This window comes from Episyrphus balteatus, chromosome 3 (genome assembly GCF_945859705.1).
Source record: "Episyrphus balteatus chromosome 3, idEpiBalt1.1, whole genome shotgun sequence".
In the NCBI taxonomy this organism is placed as follows: domain Eukaryota; kingdom Metazoa; phylum Arthropoda; class Insecta; order Diptera; family Syrphidae; genus Episyrphus; species Episyrphus balteatus.
Genome location: NC_079136.1, coordinates 22,467,784 through 22,488,281, shown reverse-complemented (window position 1 = coordinate 22,488,281; position 20,498 = coordinate 22,467,784). Strand labels below are relative to the sequence as shown.

Sequence of the window (20,498 nt, the reverse complement as noted above, 5' to 3'; positions counted from 1 at the left end):
TGTTTTTTTTTTCGAAGAAAGAGCTTTAAACAGCTGATCTTTTTCCACTTGTTCACACTCTTTTTGGGAAAATAACCCATCGAAAATACTTCACACTTTTTCTTGCATCACAAATTTTAGTCAAAACGCTGCTATTTCTTCTGGAAGATTGATACTGATACCGTTTCTTCTATGCTCCATTTCAGTAGTCCTGTCCAGCGGAGTAGCACTAGTGCTTTTTGGAGTAGTGCATCTTTAATAGGTACTAAATTTTTTCGAAACAAATCAAATTTTTATATTGTATCAAGGAATATTTATTTGACTTGTTCAGTTGTACATTAACCTGCTGCTGATTTTTAAACTTCCGATTCTAATTATTTTGTGACAAATGGCAGTTAGTATTCAAGGTACCCAATAGATTTTATGTCAGATTCTTCGACCTAATATGTTAGCAGCAGGAAAAGTTTTGAACAGCAACTAAAGTGGTGGTCAGTGGTGTTTTAGGACAGCAAAGACAGCTTTTCACCAGTTTTCAGTAGGTTCCAGAAAATGAAAAAAAAAATAATTTATAGATTCTTTCGAGAGCTAAGCTCCTCGCATATGAATACTTAAGAGTTTTTTTTATATTCCATTAAATATTTATTTACTTTTTAAGCTTAAAGTATTATAATAAATATAATAATAGTACATATAAAACTTATTGTAGAATACTAATATTGTACAAATAGAAAAAACATTTTCATTGTTAAACTGATTTAAGATTTTTGTTTTACAAAGTAAAAAATAATCTTCTCTTAGAAAAGAGATTAAAAAGTATTTTGCTTTCAAAGAAGACTAACACAAAAAAAAAACTATTTTTTTCACATACCTACATAAATACCAAAGTAGAATTAAAAAAAAAATAATCCATCATTCTAAAAGAACACAACATTTTTCTATACTTTATGAAACATAGACGCGCATTTATACAACAAATTCTAAAAGAAAAAAACTGTCTTTTTCCATCCACACAGGCATTTAAAACATTTAGAACACCATCATCGTACAGCGCGAGCAGTAACAGCCAAAAAAGAACGTGTCTGGGATTACGGCGTCATACCATTCGAAATAGATGGCAACTTTAGTGGATTACACAAAGCACTCTTCAAGCAGGCCATGCGCCATTGGGAAAACTTCACATGCATCAAATTCGTTGAGCGTGACCCAGAGAACCATCCCAATTACATTGTCTTTACTGTCCGAAGTTGTGGGTGAGTATTTTTCTATATCCTAGCTATATAGCTAACATACACACATGACAAAAGCTATATCTAGCAAGTAAGCAGATTATGCATGCGTTTTTTTAAGGAATGTTATAGGAAACCAAACATTTTGTGTAGAAAAAAAAAGAAGTATTTCGCCAACTGAAGGCTATAAACTTTTACTTTTGGAGTTTTAAGGACTCAAATTTTTGTTACGGGTATCAAAATCACTCAAAGAACCCAAAATTGTATGAATACCATGTATTTACAATGTCAGAAGTGGGATAAACAATTTTTCGAAATTTAATGCTTAAGGTTTTGGTACTAAAATGTTCTAAATTCCTGAAGAAATCTTCCTTGCTTAGAAGCTTGAAAAAAAAAACACTTCTTTATATTCATCTATACACGTTTCATTCATTTCCTTTTTATCCACACTTCGTCGTCTGTATAAATTTCTATGAAACAACCAACCTACCATTTTTTTTTTTTGTATCTTTTCCTTTTGCCTATAGATGCTGTTCATTTGTTGGTAAAAGAGGCAACGGTCCACAAGCAATCTCAATCGGCAGGAATTGCGATAAGTTCGGCATTGTGGTCCATGAGCTGGGACATGTCGTCGGCTTCTGGCACGAGCACACCCGTCCCGATCGGCAGGAGCACGTTGTCATCGAACACAATAACATAATGAAGGGACAAGATTATAACTTTAACAAGTTGACGCCGGACGATGTTGATTCCCTGGGCATGGCCTACGACTATGACTCCATTATGCACTATGCAAGGAATACATTTTCGAAAGGCACCTATCTCGACACAATACTGCCAATCGAAGTGAAGGGTAAAAAACGGCCCGAGATTGGACAACGCTTACGGCTGAGTGCTGGTGACATTTCGCAAGCGAAACTTCTCTACAAATGTCCCAAATGCGGCCGAACTTTTCAAGAGAATACTGGAAGTTTTGCCAGTCCGTCGTATTTCACAGCAGTTGCTGTCAATGAGACAGAACGTTGCGAATGGAGAATAACAGCTACACATGGTGAGAGGATTGTCTTGAGGCTTGAGAATTTGGTACGTTGAAATATAGATAGTAGATAGATATATGCAGACACAGTAGCACTCAGCATATATCTAAATGTGGTGTTGTTGCACGTTTTTGAGAGGGAGAAAACTGTCAATATGTATAGTCTATATCTTTTGTGTTTTTTTTTTTGGTTTCTTGGTATAGAATATATTCAAATCGGAGAAATGTCAAATGGACTATCTGGAGATACGTGATGGTTACTATTATAAGTCACCACTAATTGGACGATTTTGTGGAAAAGCAGCCAAGGAGGTCGTTACTACTGTCAGTAGTAGAATGTTGTTAACTTATGTCAATGGGCATCGTAATGCTGGATATCGTGGTTTTAAGGCTGATTTTGAAGGTAGTTTTTTGTTTATTTAGTAAAATTTATTGTTGAAATCTATAATTTTGTGCTTCTCTGTGGTTGTATTGATTAGTAGTGTTTCAGAAAGTACTGTTGAATATCTGTAGTTACTTGTGCCTTCGACTAGTTTAAAAGATTAGAATCCGGCTTTAAATCGATAAAAGGGTGTAGCATTTCCAGAATTTTAAACGCAAAAATTATCAATATTTAAAAGCATTCAATTCAATTTTGTTTTTATTGAACTTGTTATTTACAATTGACTTAAAATTAACTTATGTCTAAGATTCATTGATAGATACAAAATTTTGTTGGCACAGAGGGGGCCTAACCTTATACAATGACTAAGTTATAAAATATAAATAAATATTATACATGGATAAACTTAATTTAAAGTCTGCTGACTAGGTTGTCCTCGGGGTGTTCAGACCCGGATGTCCAGTTGTGGGGTTGGTTGAGTTGGGTTGGTTTGGTTGGCGTTAGCCACGGTAGTAAGCCGACTGGGTGTCGGCGTAAAAGTTAACTTCTTCGTTGTCCATTGAAATTATGTTCTCAGCCAGTATATCCAAAGCGCAAAGGTACTTAGGTTCTGGATGTCGTTGTTGGGCTGTCATTCTTCTCATCAGTTGATTGGGATGGTTGGCGATATTTCCTACCAGTACCTTCGCCGATTGCAGTAGATACTTGTCCAGTGGTATGATTTTTGCTTCCTCGTAGAGTCGCTTGTTGCTATAGTATTTCTGCCGCTGTCGGTCAAAGATGAGTCCAGTGCAAATCCTCAGTATTTTTCTCTCGAACATTTGTAGTTCCTTCATGGCTGTCTATTTAAAAGCATCATATTCTAAACTGCGCGTTTTTAATATTAGGTTTTTTTTTGAATTCTAGAAAATTTTCTCCCGCAAAAACATAAAGTCGGAGAAGTAATCAGCGAATTTCTTACTTCATAAGGTAAGAGGTTAAAATTGGGGTCTAGCAAAGGGTACGTAGATACTTTTAAAATTGGAACTTGTTTGTGGCCACTGGCCACACTATGACTGAATTCGTAATATCTTACATTGGTCAAACAAGGAAATGTTGAAAATTCCCTAAATAGTAATTATAAATTAAAATAATTTAAAGAATATAGAACTGCAAATATGTAAACCCTTTACAAAGAAAAAAAAAAAAAAACAACCCTTACACAAAATCGATCTTGAACAAAAATGTATGATTTTTTTATACACTAAAAGGCTATCAAGTTAACTTCGACTGAGACTCTCTTCTATCTGAAAATTGTCAGGTGCCGTCTCTAACATACTAGCAAGCACTCGGCAACTCTGCTCAAAAAATAAACAAATCCAGCAAAAATTAATGGTTTTTTGTGTTTTTATAACATTTGCACCCATTATTTTTTTTAGATGGAAAAGAGTCTTAGCTAAGATCTGATGCTTTAAGTCTTTATCTCTTTCAAATATAGCTCATTTTCACTGAAAAATAATTGTTTTCGCTGTTTTTCAACATTTCAGCAGGGTTTCCAAGTATTGCTCATATGTTTTTTTAGTTATCACTTGTTACTGAAGGGAGTGCCGTTGTTTTATAATATTAAATATTTCTTTTTGATGTTATAAGAAAATTACCATTCTTGCGTAAACTAAGCCAAAAGTAGAATCCTTTCTCAGGACAATTTTTAATTTTTAGCCTTTTTCATACTTTACTTTGATAAATACGAAGAAGAAAAATATTTTAAAACCGTGGCAGCCCTATGAAGTGTTCAATTATTTTTGAAAACCATACAAATGTCAAATTTTATGAAATAACAGCATTTTGTATAATTTATATTTAAACTCGATAAGAATATAAAAAATTTTCGTGATTATTGCTTGAAGACTTCAAGACTAAATTCTTAATTCTGGATACATTTGAGTTTGCGACTCTTTGATTATAACAAAAAGTCCCCACCTAGAACAGAGCCGGAGTTTTGAATTTTAAAAAAGTCGTCAAGTCAAAAATCACGAAATTCTAAAATTTCCAGTTCCAACAGTTGAAAAAAAAGAAAAAAAAAACTGATGTAGGCATCTAAGTAAAAAAAACTTTTTTCCGCACTGCACTCGAATTAGTTCTTTTCCTTTTTTTACGATTGTATATTAAAATACTATTTACCAAAATCTTTTACACCAAATTACACCCTGTTTGAAACTCAGCTATTTCATAGCCTTGGAAATTTGTTTCCATATAAATTGTGGATATATCATTATTTGTTTATAAAATATGATGTTTACAACCGAAAAATTCAAAACGGGCCACTGTGCGACGAAAAACTTTTTTGTATTTCTCCTTCATAATGTTGGCTTTAATTAAAAACTCAAAATTTATCCTTGATAATGAAACTTCATTTTAAAAACTGAAAACTATCATTTCTCTGTGGTTTTTGTAGTTTAGGTTTTTAAGGTCCTCGTTTTTTTTTACAAAAATTTTGTTTTTGAAAAATATTGTGTCGAAAAATAGGCAAAGAATTTATTGAAAATAGATCAAATCGAAAAAAAAAAAATAGTTAATAACTCTAATTTTTTGACCCACCTTGAATTTAGCAAAAAATATCGTGTTTGAAAATATCGAATCATTTCTATAGCAAAGGCTATGTCTCAATGTGATCTAATTGCTACTAGCTGAGGTACGAAAAAGTAATAAGAACATTACTATCCTTCTGTTTTAAATAACCTCCAGTTAAATTTCCCAAAAGATGGTGTTTTATCGTTGATTAATTAAAAACTGAAAACGTGTTTCAATATTCAAGCAACTCCCATAGAAAAATTTTTTTGTCGAATTTTTTTCGGGGGAACCCCATAAAATGTTCCGCCTTTGCAGATTTTTAGATAGCCAAAATTTCAGCTCGATTGGATAACTCTAAATGGTGCCGACACTCGCTCAAAGTATCAAAAATCTCTGTTTTTTCACTGTTTTTCGAAGAAAATTAGCTCTAGCTCCCAAACAAATCGGGTTATTTTCACTTTTTATATATTAAATTAAAGGTAGTGTTGTTACACATAATTCAGATGCTAAATTTGTTTAGTTTTACTAAAAACGAAAAATATTGTCATCAATTTAAATTTTCAGTACTTACCTCAAAAAGAGCTGAAGTGCAAACTCGATTTAAAATTAAACTTTTTTTTAACTGTTTTATTCTGCGGATTGGGATAGAATGGATGTTTCTCTATCTCTGGGCCCTCGGGTAGCAAAAGTATGAGGTATTGTCGTGGGGTGAAAGAGCTATTAACAATGAAACTTTCTATGTTATTGGATCGATGAAAGGCATCTGATAGAAATGCTTCTCGCATAATTATAGCTACAATAGAAGCACTAGGGCAAAATCCAATTGACTTTGTAGTTTCAACATCAAACTTACATTCAACAAAAAAAAACTTTTGCTTGGTTTAATGATCCAAGAGCTTATCTGGCTCTTGCTAAATTCTCAAACCATTTATGGTACTTGAGTTCAGAGCTGGCAGGTCTGGCGCTCTTTGACCTTTACCAGATGGCCAAAAATTAGAAACGGCCAACATAATTTTGAAAACTAGTGAAACGGAAACCAACAGAATAGTAAATCCAAAGCTACAGACACATGAAGATAAACAATTTGTCACAGCAGGGTTAAAAAATATTGTGAACAAAGAAACATTGAACTTTTTCAGCCGATTGAAAATAGACACAAGTTTTCTCAAAGAACCTCCAAATCTTTGGCCCGAAAACCCGCATTTTAAAGAAGGCTTTAAAAAAGTGCATTCACTTAAAGTCGTAAATGACATGACAGAAAGAGGAGTCAAATTAATAACCGATTTTAATAACCTTTTAACTAAAGATGAGGAACAAAAACAATATGTACTTCAAGTAGTCAGTGAGTGCCGAAAATTGTATCCTGATGCTTCCAAAACTACTTTGTAAATCTCTTGATTAAATTTTTTTAGTAATTACTCATTAATTATGTATAAGAAATGTAACACGATGTTATTTTTTTTTTTTGTTTTTTAGGCTGTGTGTGAATTGCGTAAAATAGTTCACATAGTGTAAAATTTTTGACACTATTGAGGTGAATAAAAAATTTTCAGCTGTTAAAAATTTATTGGGCTCTGGGACCTGGTTAAATTTGAGTTAAACTTTTTTTGCAGATGGTTTTGTTTTTTTTTTTTTTTTTATTAAAAAGGAGTTTCATAGCAGAAAAGAGGCAGAGAAATATATTAAACAATAAGCCATACAGCTGAAATTTTTTTCTTCACCTCAATAGTGTCAATAATTTTACACGGTGTTAACTATTTAACGCAATTCACACACAGCATTAGAATTCTGTTAAATGTTTCGTTTTTTTAAATAAAACAGTTTAAAAAAAAAGTTTCATTTTAAATCGAGTTTGCACTTCAGCTCTTTTTGAGGTAAGTACTGAAAATTTAAATTGATGACAAAATTTTTCTTTTTTAGTAAAACTAAACAAATTCAGCATCTGAATTATGTGTAGCAACACTACCTTTAATTAAATATATAAAAAGTGAAAATAACCCGATCTGTTTGGGAGCTAGAGCTAATTTTCTTCGAAAAACAGTGAAAAAACAGAGATTTTTGATACTTTGAGCGAGTGTCGGCACCATTTAGAGTTATCCAATCGAGCTGAAATTTTGGCTATCTAAAAATCTGCAAAGGCGGAACATTTTATGTGGTTCCCCCGACCAAATTTCGCAAATCGATTTCTTGCGGTCACTCTAATGCATATCTATAGTTTAAGTTTAGGCTATAGATATTTATATTTCGGATACAAAAACCAAGCACTTTAGTATGTATTTTAATTACTTTTACTACACATATTTTGTTTTTTTATTTTAAATTCATGTTGCCCATTTTATTTTGGATAAAATAGATTGTTATTACATCCGTTTCGATATCGTAAAAAAGTAATATATATCTAACCAACTTTACCACACCTACTTGTTTGAGTTTAAAACGATAACACCATATAAAACGGAAACCAATACCCCCAGATCGGCTTATCGAGTTCTATACTACTTTTGCAACATAACTTCACATGCTTGGTTGGATTCTCTAATTCACTGTAACTAATGTTTATTTTCTTATTTCCTTTAAACACATTGTTGAGTTTAGCTTTAGAGAAAATGCATTCGCCAAAAAAAGAAGAAAACAGAAAAAAAAACTCCATTTTCCAACTGCTGGCTGGCTGTGAACATTTCCCATTCCTAAAGTAAACCAAAACGACCAAGTCAACGAACATTCTAATTCAAACCCATAACCACATATAGTGAGAGTAAAAGAAAATAGAATTAGGGCATTCCTGCACTGCCATTGTCCCATTGTTGTACATAACTTCATTTTATCAGGGACGTAGTTATCTGAAATTTTTCTTGGAGGATAAAATGAGTACATTTTTGGAATACAAAATAAACTTATTGTTTGCTTTTTTTAAAAAAATGTATTTTGTCCATCTTTTGAGTAATATTTAAATAACGTGTGTAATTTTCTTCAAGACGATCAATCGACCATTAAATACAAAGATTCTTTACGATCAAATTCGTCCTGGGGTTTTGACCCCCTTGTAACGTTTTATTAAGTTAAAACTTGTGAATCAGCTTGTCTTGTAGTCTTTTAATTTCATTATTTTAATGAAATTGAATTTTTTTACAAGGGGTTCTATCTAGTTGTAAAAGCGAAAAATCGTGCTTTTTCGTGAATTTATATAGTGAAGAGGCTTTCTATTTAATAAATAAATACAATAAATGTACATATAGCGAATTCAATGTAGACATTTTAAGAATTCGCGATGTATTAACAAAAATATTGAGTTCCTTTATTTTTGTTGAGGATCTCCTAGATGATTTCCACAAAAAGCTGTCTCGCGGTGATGAAGATATCTCTAATCCGAATTGCTTAAAATAAGAAAATCCAAAAGATTGGTTTTTAAAATATAGATGAATACAGGTAAATGAACGAAGGAATAGTCTAAATTGTGATTTTTGACAAAATGGCGGCATCCCAAATAAAAAAATCGTTTTTTATCAAGAAAATTTACACTTTAAAATGGCTTAAAAAATCGAATTACTGTCAGACAAATTATTCCTTCGTTCATTACTTGGCAAAATTATCTTAGAAGATCATGTGTAAATTTCCACCCGTTCAGTCCACCCGTTTGGGAGAAATCTTGATGACCGACTTTGAAAACATCGTTTTGAGAAAAACGAGTTTAAAAATTTTGGGAACCATGTAAACGAAGTTAATAAGTCTTCACAAATACGTTATTTCTTCCGAAAGTAATTGCTGTATCAATTTGAAATTTTCGGACAATATTCTTAATATATTATATTATATATTAAAGTTTGGTTTTGTGTACGTTCGCTAACCGGCCACACCGGCTGACTTATTTTCTTAATTTTTTTTTTTAATCAAAGAGGCATAAGAGGAGAAGGTTTAAGGCAAAAAAATTTAAGATTTTATAGGGTAAATAGGGGTAACACGACATTGAAAAAAGAGGCTATTTTCTAAACGGTAAGTCGTAAAGAGTTGACTTTTTTTTTAAATGATAGACAAATTTATTTAATAGTTAAAAGAGGTATTGAAAAAATTCAAAAAAATTTCAAAACCAAGTTGTGAAGGTTTTTTTGCAGTCATAGACCTTCGACAAAAGACTAATTAGAGGTACGCAAAATTTTGCACAGACATTTGAGTTACACCATGAGAAAGATATTAAAAAAAAATTATGGGTAAAACGGATTTTTTTCATAGGCCCTGTATTTTGAAATAAAAATTTTTGAAAAACAACCTAATTTGTAGGGACATTTTTTAGTAGTCTTTTATTTTTTTGGAATTTTTCAAAGTCTGCAAAAACTTATAGGAAATATAGTTTTCAATCATGAGCATGCATGTACAAAATTTTGAATTTTTAAAATGATTTTTGACCGAATAACGGGAAAAACAATTTTTTTTGTCCCAAGTTTTTTGTCCGTTTTTAACAGTTTTTTATTTTTATCTTTTTTTCTTCAATAGATAAATGAATAAAATTTACAGTGTAGATAGATAATGGGCAACACTATATTTGTACAAAGACAGAATGATTGGATTTGAGTTCATTCTTTTTTTTTTCGTTTTCGTTTAAATTAATTTTGTAATGACAAATTTGAAATAACGGTAAAATAAAACTCTATTTTTCAACATATTACATCTTTTGATCTGGAGCTTATAAAAATTTGATTTATCTTTATTGAGCATCCTGATAATATTACCTTTCATTTGATAACACATTTTAAGCGTGAGAAAATAAAATTACATGTTTTTTTTTGCTTTTTATATATATTAAAGATTGGTTTTTTGTACGTTCGCTATTCGGCCACACCGGCTAACTTATTTTGCTTATTTTTTTTAAATCAAAGGGGAATAAGAGTAGAAAGTTTTAGGCTAAAAAATTAATGATTTTATAGGATAAATAGGGATAACACGACATTGAAAATAGAGGCTATTTTCTAAACGTTAAGTTGTAGAGAGTTAAATTTTTTTTTAAATGATAGATAAATTTATTGTAAGGTTGAAAAAGGTGTTGCAAAAATTCTAAAAAATTTCAAAACTAAGTTGTGAAGGTTTTTGTGCAGTGAAAACATGTGGTAGAACTTCGACAAAAAGCTTATTAAAGGTAGGGACATTTTTTTACGGAAACTTGAGTTACACGATTGGAAAGATACTAAGAAAAAAATTTAGGCGTCTTATACGGATTTTTTTCTTAGGCCCTGGATTTTGAAATTTGAATTTTTGAAAAACAACTAAATTTTAGGGACATTTTTGAGTAGTTTTTAATTTTTTTGTAATTTTTATAAGCCTCCAAAAAATCTCTAGCTTATAGGAAATATAAGCTTTAGTCATGCGCAAGCATTTACAAATTTTTAAATTTTAAAATGATTTTTGACCGAATAACGGGAAAAACAAGTTTTTTTGTCCCAAGTTTTTTGGCCGTTTTTAACATGGGCCATATTTTACATAGGCCACTTTTGCTAAAAGTTTTTTTTAAACTCATTTTACGAACTTTTCAAGTTTTGATTCCCTTATTCATTTAAAATGTTAACTAATTGTAGAGTCGAAAATTAAAAATAAATACCAAAAATTGCGGAACGAAGTCCGCCGGGTCAGCTAGTATAATATATAATATAATAATATACAATACATATGTTATGTATGTGCATTCGAAATATGCCAAAAAAATATTTGATTTTTGGAAGAATAGTTAAATAAAATAACAACTTTTAAAATTAAATAAAATGGTGTTTTTTTGTTTAAGTAAATTCTCCTAAAAAATCCCTTTTGGAGCAGCAGCAAATTCCTTTTGCATTGAGTAAAAAAATATTTTAATTAACTAAACAAAATCTTGGCCAATTCAAATCATTGTGGTGTAGTACAGGTAAAATAGTACAAAAAATCAGTAAATAAAAAAAAAATTTACCCTCATGAAACTTGGCAAAGAGTTTGATTTTGGGATAAGAACCAAGGATCAAAAAAGTCTATTAAAAAAGTAAATTAAAGTTTTTTCGCGGAAAAGAGGGACTGGGTGAAGGCCAAAAATATAGTGAAAAAAATTTTTTATGATTATAATGATATTACACATGTTTTTAAGGTATTTTTAGATGCTGAATCTAATGATTTAAAAATAAAGTAAATACGATTGCTCTAAGAAAAGTTATTGCCGATTAATAACAAGGGTGCTTGTTTTTTGACTTCAACAGGTAAAATATAAACGAAACCCATGCTACAATTATGAAATTCGGGATGAAAGTTTAAGATGAAGCAGTTACAAAGGATCCATAAAGTTCTTAAAAATATTTTTGCTGAAAGGGTGTTTTTTCGAGATTTTGAGTTATGTATAAGAAATTTTTCATAACAGCTGACATACATTTTGTAAATTTTATAAAATTGGTGAAAAAGTTTTGTTTGTTATTAAAACTAAGAATCTAAAGAGTCTACAAAATTATAAAGAGTCAAAGGGTAGTTTATTTTTTAAGAAATGATGAAATTCTGAATTAGTATTACAAAAATTGAGACAAAAATGTTACCTCAATAAAAATTAGTACAAATGTCTATAAAGATATTTAAGGTGAAAGGGTGTTTTTTAGGGAAATAAGGAAAATCCGCTATAAGTCCGATAAAATCAATGGTAAGAGGTAATCTTATGAAATTTATTAAACATGTTGTCTTTCCCATTGAAATTACGAATAAATTAAGTCTATAAATTTTGTTAATTTGAGAGGGTTTTATTTTTAGTTGTAGAGAAAATTTGGGTACTTTTAAAATCTAAGTAATAATAGTGGTATTCTATTGAAATTCAGGAATTGTCTTACTTTTGAGATTAATAAAAAAGAATCTATAGTTTCTATAAGAATATAATGGTTAATCAAATTTGGATATAACGTTGCATTTAGGATAGAAATCAAATAAAAGATATTAAGGTGAAAGGGTGTTTTTTCGAAGAGACAGTTAAATCTGTAATTGGTCCCAAAAGGCCAATGATTCTTGTATAACGTCTAAGAACATAACTTAAGTACCTATAAAAGTTCAATTTGTCATCGAAACAAAAAATAAATCAATCCTTGGCTTTTTTGGGAACAATTACAGTTTTTACTGTCTCTTCTAAAAAAAAAAAAAAAACACCCTTTAAAGCTGTTGAAATTGAGTATAATCTTAAACAACATCTTATTTCAGCACATGTAAAACAGAATGAGTGTGTGCCAGAATAGTTTCTCGAAATTTTAATTTCCGGACCCGAAGAATTCCAAAAACATTTTTGTTTTGATTTTTAAAACCAAATATGTTAATACTTGTACTTTTATTTCTGAAGTATTTTCTTATATGTAATTAGCAACATTGTCAAAACTCTTTTTCGCAATTTTATATGAAGAATTAATTTCATGATGAACTTTGACCCCTCAAGTTACGTGCCTGCATATCATATTCAATTCAGGCCCTTTTGTTACTCCCACTCTAGTATCAGTAGAAGCAACACACAGAGTGCACAGCACATATACACGAAAAAGCGTATCAGTAGACACTGGGCAAAAAGTCCTGGTTTGCTTTTGTGAATTCCTTTCACATATCTCACTAAATTTTTTTTCTGTATCCTTTTTTTCATTTTTGTATTTCCAGCAATTTGTGGTGGCGAACTTTCCGTGGATGAATCAGACGGACGATTGGAGTCGCCCAACTATCCTCTAGAATATTTACCAAACAAGGAATGCATTTGGAGAATAACTGTGCCAAAAGGATATCAAGTGGCACTCAAATTCCAATCGTTCGAAGTGGAGAACCACGATAACTGTGTGTACGATTATGTTGAGGTCCATGACGGCGACAGTGCTGAATCTGACTTGATTGGGGTATTTTGTGGATATAAACCACCACCGAATATGAAGTGAGTATATATGTATATAAGAATGGGAAGGGGGGATGATGATGGGGAGGTGGCACACAGGACAGGCTTAACTTACTCTCGCATAACAAAATGACAGAATGATTGGATTTGAGTTCATTCTTTTTTTTTTTTTTCGTTTTCGTTTTCTCTTCTATTCGATTTAGGTCAAGTTCCAATACAATGTTTGTGAAGTTCGTTTCCGACAGTTCGGTACAGAAGGCTGGATTCTCGGCTATTTTCATGAAGGAAGTGGACGAGTGCGAGACACAAAATCATGGATGTGAACATGACTGCATCAATACGTTGGGTGGATACGAGTGCAGTTGTCATATTGGCTATGAATTGCATAGTGACAAGAAGCATTGTGAAGGTAAGTGTAGGTATATGCTTGCTGGGGCCCGATATTGTCAGTAGTCAGTAATACCTTTCAAGTTGTATGGTTAGAATGCTTGATTGTTTTAAAAAGGGAACTATTTTTGTGTAGATTTTAGGCGAATTTTGTTGGTTTTGGGTTTTTGGAAATATGTATCTGAAAGTGATTTATGAGGTTTGTTGGAATTTTCAAGAGCACTTGAATGGTTTTTAGTTTTTACCAACAAGTTCGACAGAAGAGACATAGTTTGTTTATGAAGATTTTATGTTTCAAAAACAAGGGAACTCTATATTTTTCTGCATTTTTTTCAAGCTTTTATGAAAGTTTTTGCAACTTTATCCATTTCTTTGTGTAATGTAATCTACCCTCAGAAAATTGCTATTAAATATTTGCTTTGAAAGATATTTTCAAAATGTTTCCAGCCATGAAACATAGCCGCAAGGGTTCGTACAGTCGAGTAATTTCGTCAAGCACATAAAAGCTATATACCTTCTCTTCCAACATTCTGCGACAAAATTGCATCCTTTTACTATTTCCACTTACCTCTCTACGTGATGTACTCAAGCTGATGTAAACTCTACACAATGTAGCTTGTTCCAATATTAAAATCTCATTCTCCTACATGTTTACCTAATCTCCACATATTCCTATACAGATGCCTGCGGTGGTGAAATCGAAGCAATGAATGGCACCATTACATCGCCATCATTTCCCGAAATCTATCCCATCCTTAAGGAGTGCATATGGGAAATTGTTGCACCGCCACGTCACAAAATCTCATTGAATTTCACCCATTTCGATTTAGAGGGTACGGCACATCAACAATCCGATTGCGGATACGATTCGGTGACAATTTACTCGAAATTGGGTGAGAATCGATTGAAACGCATCGGCACCTATTGTGGCAATATGATCCCGCCGGTGGCCACTTCTGAAGGCAATTCGCTGCGAATTGAATTCCATTCGGATAAATCGATACAAAAGACTGGATTTGCAGCCGTATTCTTTACCGATATCGATGAGTGTTCGGTTAACAATGGTGGATGTCATCATGAGTGTCAGAATACGATTGGTTCGTATGTTTGTTTTTGTCGCAATGGTTATACGTTGCATGAGAATGGACATGATTGCAAGGAGGGCGAATGCAAATATGAAATTTCAGCGCCAATTGGCAATATTTACAGTCCGAATTATCCAGATACTTATCCGGCGAGTGTCATATGTGTTTGGCATTTTACGACAACACCAGGACATCGTATTAAGTTGATATTCAATGAATTTGAATTTGAACCTCATCAGGTAAGTGTTGTTGTTGATGAGAGATGATTATAAATGAGATGAGAGATGAAGTTTTAATTATGGGAAAATATTTTTGCCTTTTGTGTGATTTCAGGAATGTGGTTATGATAATGTGACATTGTATGATGGTGGATCTGAGAATAGCGGACATTTGGGTAAATTCTGTGGCAATAAGATTCCATATCCAATATCGGCTTCGTCCAATCAAATGTATATGGTAATGAAGGTGGACAATAATAAACAGTACAAAGGATTTACGGCAACGCATTCGACTGGTAAGTTTGTTTGTAAAATGGAATCAAATATGAACAAATTGAAGGAAGCTTTTACGTAATAGATGCATGGTGATCGGGTGTTGTGTATTTAATCATCAACATTAAACACTTTTAAATGATCTCCTGCTTTTTTTAGAAGAGTTGATTGAAAGAGAGTCATTATTAAATTCTTTTCAGTAAGTTTAAGAGCCCACTGAAAATTTTGGGTATTACCTATACGAAATAAGAATGCATAAGGCTGTAAAAATGCGTTTTGGTTATACTTCCACTACCAAAATTTTTTACACAAAGACAAAGACCACCTAAAATTAATCGGATTTTTGCATGTTTTTTGTCAAGATAGCTTCCGCCTTAAATTAAGCGAAAATCCACTTCTTATTTTTATGATAAGAAGAAGATTTTCATCTTTAATTAAGTGGATTTCCGCTTAATTTAAGACGGAAGTCATCTTGGAAAAAAACCATGCAGAAATCAGCTTAATTAGGTGGTATTGATTTCCGTGTGTGGGCTCACGGTCTAAGTGTGCCACTTCTTAAAGTTCACTTCACTAATATGCTAAGAAACATTTTGTTGGAATTTATATTCGTTTTAAATTTTGTTTTTTTTTTTTGTTTTTTTTTTTAATAAAAATATATCTATGAAATTGAAAGCGTATTCAAAGAAATTTTTAGAAATTTCCTGGAGATTTCCTCGATATCAGTTCATGAATTGCGAACAAAGGGTCAACACAAATAAATAAAAGTCAATTGATTGAAGCCACTTGAAATATAATTTTAATCCACAGCATATGTAATTATTTATTTTGCACATTGCCAATAAATAAACAGCAATAGCGTTAAAAGCCAAGCAAATTTGAAGGTTCTCATACCCCCAATTTTAGCATTTTTCTTTCTTACAAAAATACTTTTGCTCGTATTAGAAGTTATAAATCTAGCTTTCTCTTGAAAAGTCTTTTCAAAAAATTTTATTGAACGAAGTTTTTTCACTAACTATAAATCAGAAAGCGGTAAATGGAAAACTATTGTAACGGTAAATGTAAATGTAAATACTTTTTTGCATTGTTTCTAAAAAAGGGGTATATAAAATGAGTCAATAAAATAAGTTCACCCATTTTAAAGTAAGTTTGGTTTCGAAGTTAAATGAAAAGTGGATAGTTTTAAGTGGTTTTTTTTTAAACATGCTTTACGGGAAAATTTGAGATTCCAAGAAAATGTAAAATTCAAGTTGAAAGCCGAACAGAATTAAAATGTGTGAAGTTATAATATCGAAAAAGATAGAAAGATTACAGAAAGCTAGCAATTATTTTTTAAGAAATAAAGAAATCCGCGAGAAAACTATAATACAAATATGTAACGAGCGACGTAAAAAAAAAAATCAAAACTTATATAAGGGCGAATCATACCTTGGTTGGTATTCGATTCATCCCTGTCAGGATCTTAAATTAAAAACTCAATTTTAAAGTTCAAGTGACCTCAGCTCCAAAGCGTTTCACCCAGGTACTACTGTCGTACCTGGGCAAAACACTATGGAGTTGAGGTAACTTGAACTTTAAAATTGAATTATATTCAATCGCTCCACTTAAAATTAAAATAATTTTATTATTTTGTCTTCGTTATTAAATTAAAAACTTTCAGAAAAAAAGGTTGAATTTCTGCTCCATATGAGTTTAAAAAGACATCTTAGCAAAAAGGTTGAAGTAATGGTTTGGTTCAAATGGTTTTGATTAAAATCACTCTTAAAATAGTTTTTTCCAGAGTTAGTTGAGTCATTTATTCAGACCTTTTAGATAAACTTTTCCGCTACCCATTTTAAGAATTTCAGAATAGAAACTTTTAGAATTCTAGTTTATAGTCTAGAGTTTAAATAATAATTCTCAAAAAAAGAATTTCCATCTTCTTAATTTGCTTTTATCTCACGGTAAGCTTCCCAAAATTGTTCCTCCTAATTTTCTTGCGAATTGTTTATTTGTGAGTTTATTTTTAAAGATTTATTTTCCCAACTCCTGGTTTTTTTGCCTCAAAATATGGCTGTTTTCTTCTAAAGCAGTTTTTCGTTTTCTTTTCATTGAAAGTTAATTTTGTAAAAAATAAAATTTTTTGTATTTTCTTGTTTGAAAATTTGTGATTAATTTAGCTCTCCACTGATTACATTAAACAAACACACCTAAATCTTGAAAAAATTAGCACTAATTTCAATATTTGTTTCTGCCGTTTTGTCTTCTTTTTTACAAATCGGAATTCTAAAAAGTCTGACAGTTTGAAACGTGTTTAAAACATGTAAAATTTATTACCTTCTACTTCTAATACAAAAATTCAGGCTCGAAGCACCCATATGATTGAATTTGAATAGATATCATGAGATTCATCATAATTCATTAATTAAACACCTGAAAACTTTATTCTTTTATATAACCGTTACAGAGAAATTTTCACTTTGTCAAAAATGTTTGAAATTCTAATTATCAATTTCTATAGAAAATATGTATATTTTCCAAAAAAAATAAAAAAAGAACATAATTTAGATTGGTTATCAAATTTCTCAGAATAATTTGAGTGATATAACTGAAAAAAAATTCTTTTTAAAAACACATACATCCATATATTTCATACAAATTTAATTCAATTACAACAATCATTTAAATATGGTTCCCCATTTTTTTTTTCTAATTTGCTTGTATTATTTGTAGCCTTTTGTAGTTCTAAAATATTTCTATAAAAACTAAAAACATGTTAATTTGTAACTATCATATATTTTTCAATTAGGCTTGTGAAAATAGCTTTCGGGCAAAATTAATAACTATAACGTAATATTGTTTTATGTCACAATTTGCAATAACATTTTCATTTTTGATTTATTTTTAACGGTTATTTTAAATGTTTTTTTGGTTATGTTAGGTATAGATAATAATTTACTCTAATCTTTTTTTCATCCAAAAACATATTGCAACGTTTGAATGGTTCAAATACCAATTTTTGCTTTTTTTTCAAACGTAATGACTTCCATCAAATGCACTATTTATTTTTTTCTAACATTTCTGCAATTTCCTGCCTCTATTCAAATAATATTTATTTTATTGACAGCTTGTGGTGGTTATCTGCTTGCCACAAATCAAATTCAACAATTCTATTCCCATGCACGCTTCGCCGACCGCAATTACGATGAAAACATGGATTGCGAATGGACCATCCAAGCACCCCCAAGCAGCAATGTTCAGTTATTCTTCCTTGAATTCGACATCGAAAATAATGAAAACTGCACATACGACTATGTGGAAGTGTATTCTGGCATGGAGGATACCAGTGGCCCACTTTATGGTAGATTTTGTGGAAACACGGTAGGAACATATTCTAACACAATATTATTTATTTTCTATAAAATAATTTGCTTGTTCCTGGTTTAACACAAAAAATATACAAAACATCCTATATTTCCCATTTTCAATATCCAGGTACCCCAGGAGATTATCTCGCTGACGGATTCACTTTTGGTTCGTCTTAAAACAGACGAAAGTGTTACAATGAAAGGATTCTCAGCATCGTATGTTGCTGTCGATCCATTTGAAACCAGTGACGAAGATACAAATTCAGATAGTTCCGAGATGGTGACACCATTCGAAGGATACCTCAAGAGCATCTACAAACCGGATACCGAAGAATACAACGAATACAACGACTACAGTGAAAATCATCTATTGCTGAACAGTCGCCTGAGGAATAGGAATCGATACAAGAATCATTTCTAAATGGAATTTCTTGATTTGTTTCTATCACCCCTGGGGTAGGTAGAAAGATATATCTGGAGCTTCATCATATCAGCCAAAATGGAAAATACGATGCAATTTTGTGTTAGAAAAGAAAAAAAAAATACAACAAACAATACTTAATCCTTCAACATGACGAAAAACTAACTTTTTTTTATAAAAGTTTTGACTATAACGAAGGAAAACTTAATAAAAAAAATCCAAAAAATTATGTTTTAACATCTGAACATAAAAACATGGGACTCTCAATACAATAACTAATATTTAGGTAAAAAATTATTTATAGGTGAATTTAAAATTGACAAATATATATGAAAAACAAAAACAAAATAATAAAAATACGTAGAAACTTTTTTCTTAAAGTAAAAATAAAAAATAAAATTAGAAAGCAATAAAACGATGATGAATTTTATACAAAATCATTTAAAATTAATAAAAAAAAAAAAACAAAATCATTATAAACTTAAATTTAAAATAAAAACAATAATAAATATTAATAATTAATATTTGTAATTTTAAGACTTGTGTGCAAAAAAAAGGCAAAAAATACAAATTGAAAAATAATAATAAAAAATCATAAACTTACGTCATATCCTTTTCATCGATAATAATAATAAATTAGAATGAAAAAAAAAATAAAAAAAAAAACAGCAATTGGTTATTTTAATGTTTAAGACAACGTGTAACCCCCCCTAAGTGATTAAGTAGAGAATGAAAGTGTAATTTTATTATTATATATACGTATATATGGCTATATATTTATGGAACGACAAATAAATAAAACATAAACATGTTACTGTAAGAAGAATATAATTTGTTGTTTTTTATGAGTGGGTTTTTTTTTCAGAAATCCTGGCGGAGTCACAGGGCGGGTGGTTGGTAAGCAGAGTTAAGTTTTTAAAAGTGTTTTCTTATCATCATACCAAGTAATTTATTCCAAAATGTTAAAAAATATCGGAAAGAAATAAGACATTAATCAAAAAAAAAAAAGTTTTAAATCTTCATAGTAAACTATAATTTTTATTTAATTATTTATTTTTTTTTTTACGTAATCAGTAATGTTTTTTTTTTAATTTGAAGATATTATAGCCTCCCCAAACATCTAATAAAGCAGTTCTTAACATGAACTTGCCCTGAATAAGGTTTGTTATGATTCCATATTCGCCGACATTGCTACAACATTATTTTTTATGTTGGGTCACTGTGGCGTATGCGTGATACTTTATCTAAAGAAAAAAAAAGCAAAAATAGTAAATATAAATTTTCTATATCTAATCAATTAGGTAATAATATTTATTATTTTTCAGGAAAATTTTCTGATTTTCTAAATGATTATTTCAGGACAGTCACCCAAAAAATTATATTATAAAGGTGCAAAAATAACATTGGCAAGATCGACTCCTTTATTTTCTAAAATATAAAAGGCAAGTTTGTTCTTTTAGATTAATTCCTTTGATTTTAGGGTACATTTATACTGTGTTATACATACAGGGTGTCCAAAAGTAATGGATCAAACGAAATATGCTGATAGGCCAACTTAAGGGCATTCAGAATTTGGTAACTTGTTCATCCCAAATCCTTACAGTTTTCGATTTAATGCAGTTTTTGTGAAATTTCGAAAAATGCCGACTTTGCATCAGTATTTTTTTTCCTCCACTCATAATTGATTTTTGTTTTTTACAATTCTTCCACTAAAACGTTGCCTAATAATAAGAAATAATTAATTAATC

At 30.8% G+C, this 20,498-nt stretch overlaps 1 protein-coding gene across 1 annotated transcript in view; it reads left to right on the top strand.

Annotated features, from left to right (window-relative positions):
* Positions 1–19,459, top strand: part of LOC129917020 (dorsal-ventral patterning protein tolloid) — a 125,470-nt gene extending 106,011 nt beyond the window's left edge. Inside the window, exons 6-14 of the mRNA XM_055997323.1 lie at positions 993–1,229; positions 1,733–2,288; positions 2,446–2,644; positions 12,797–13,061; positions 13,226–13,431; positions 14,090–14,733; positions 14,828–15,008; positions 18,089–18,342; positions 18,457–19,459. Coding sequence (XP_055853298.1) covers positions 993–1,229; positions 1,733–2,288; positions 2,446–2,644; positions 12,797–13,061; positions 13,226–13,431; positions 14,090–14,733; positions 14,828–15,008; positions 18,089–18,342; positions 18,457–18,750 — 2,836 coding nt within the window. The 3' untranslated portion in view covers positions 18,751–19,459. The remainder of the gene's footprint in view (positions 1–992; positions 1,230–1,732; positions 2,289–2,445; positions 2,645–12,796; positions 13,062–13,225; positions 13,432–14,089; positions 14,734–14,827; positions 15,009–18,088; positions 18,343–18,456) is intronic.
* Positions 19,460–20,498: the final 1,039 nt, after the last annotated feature.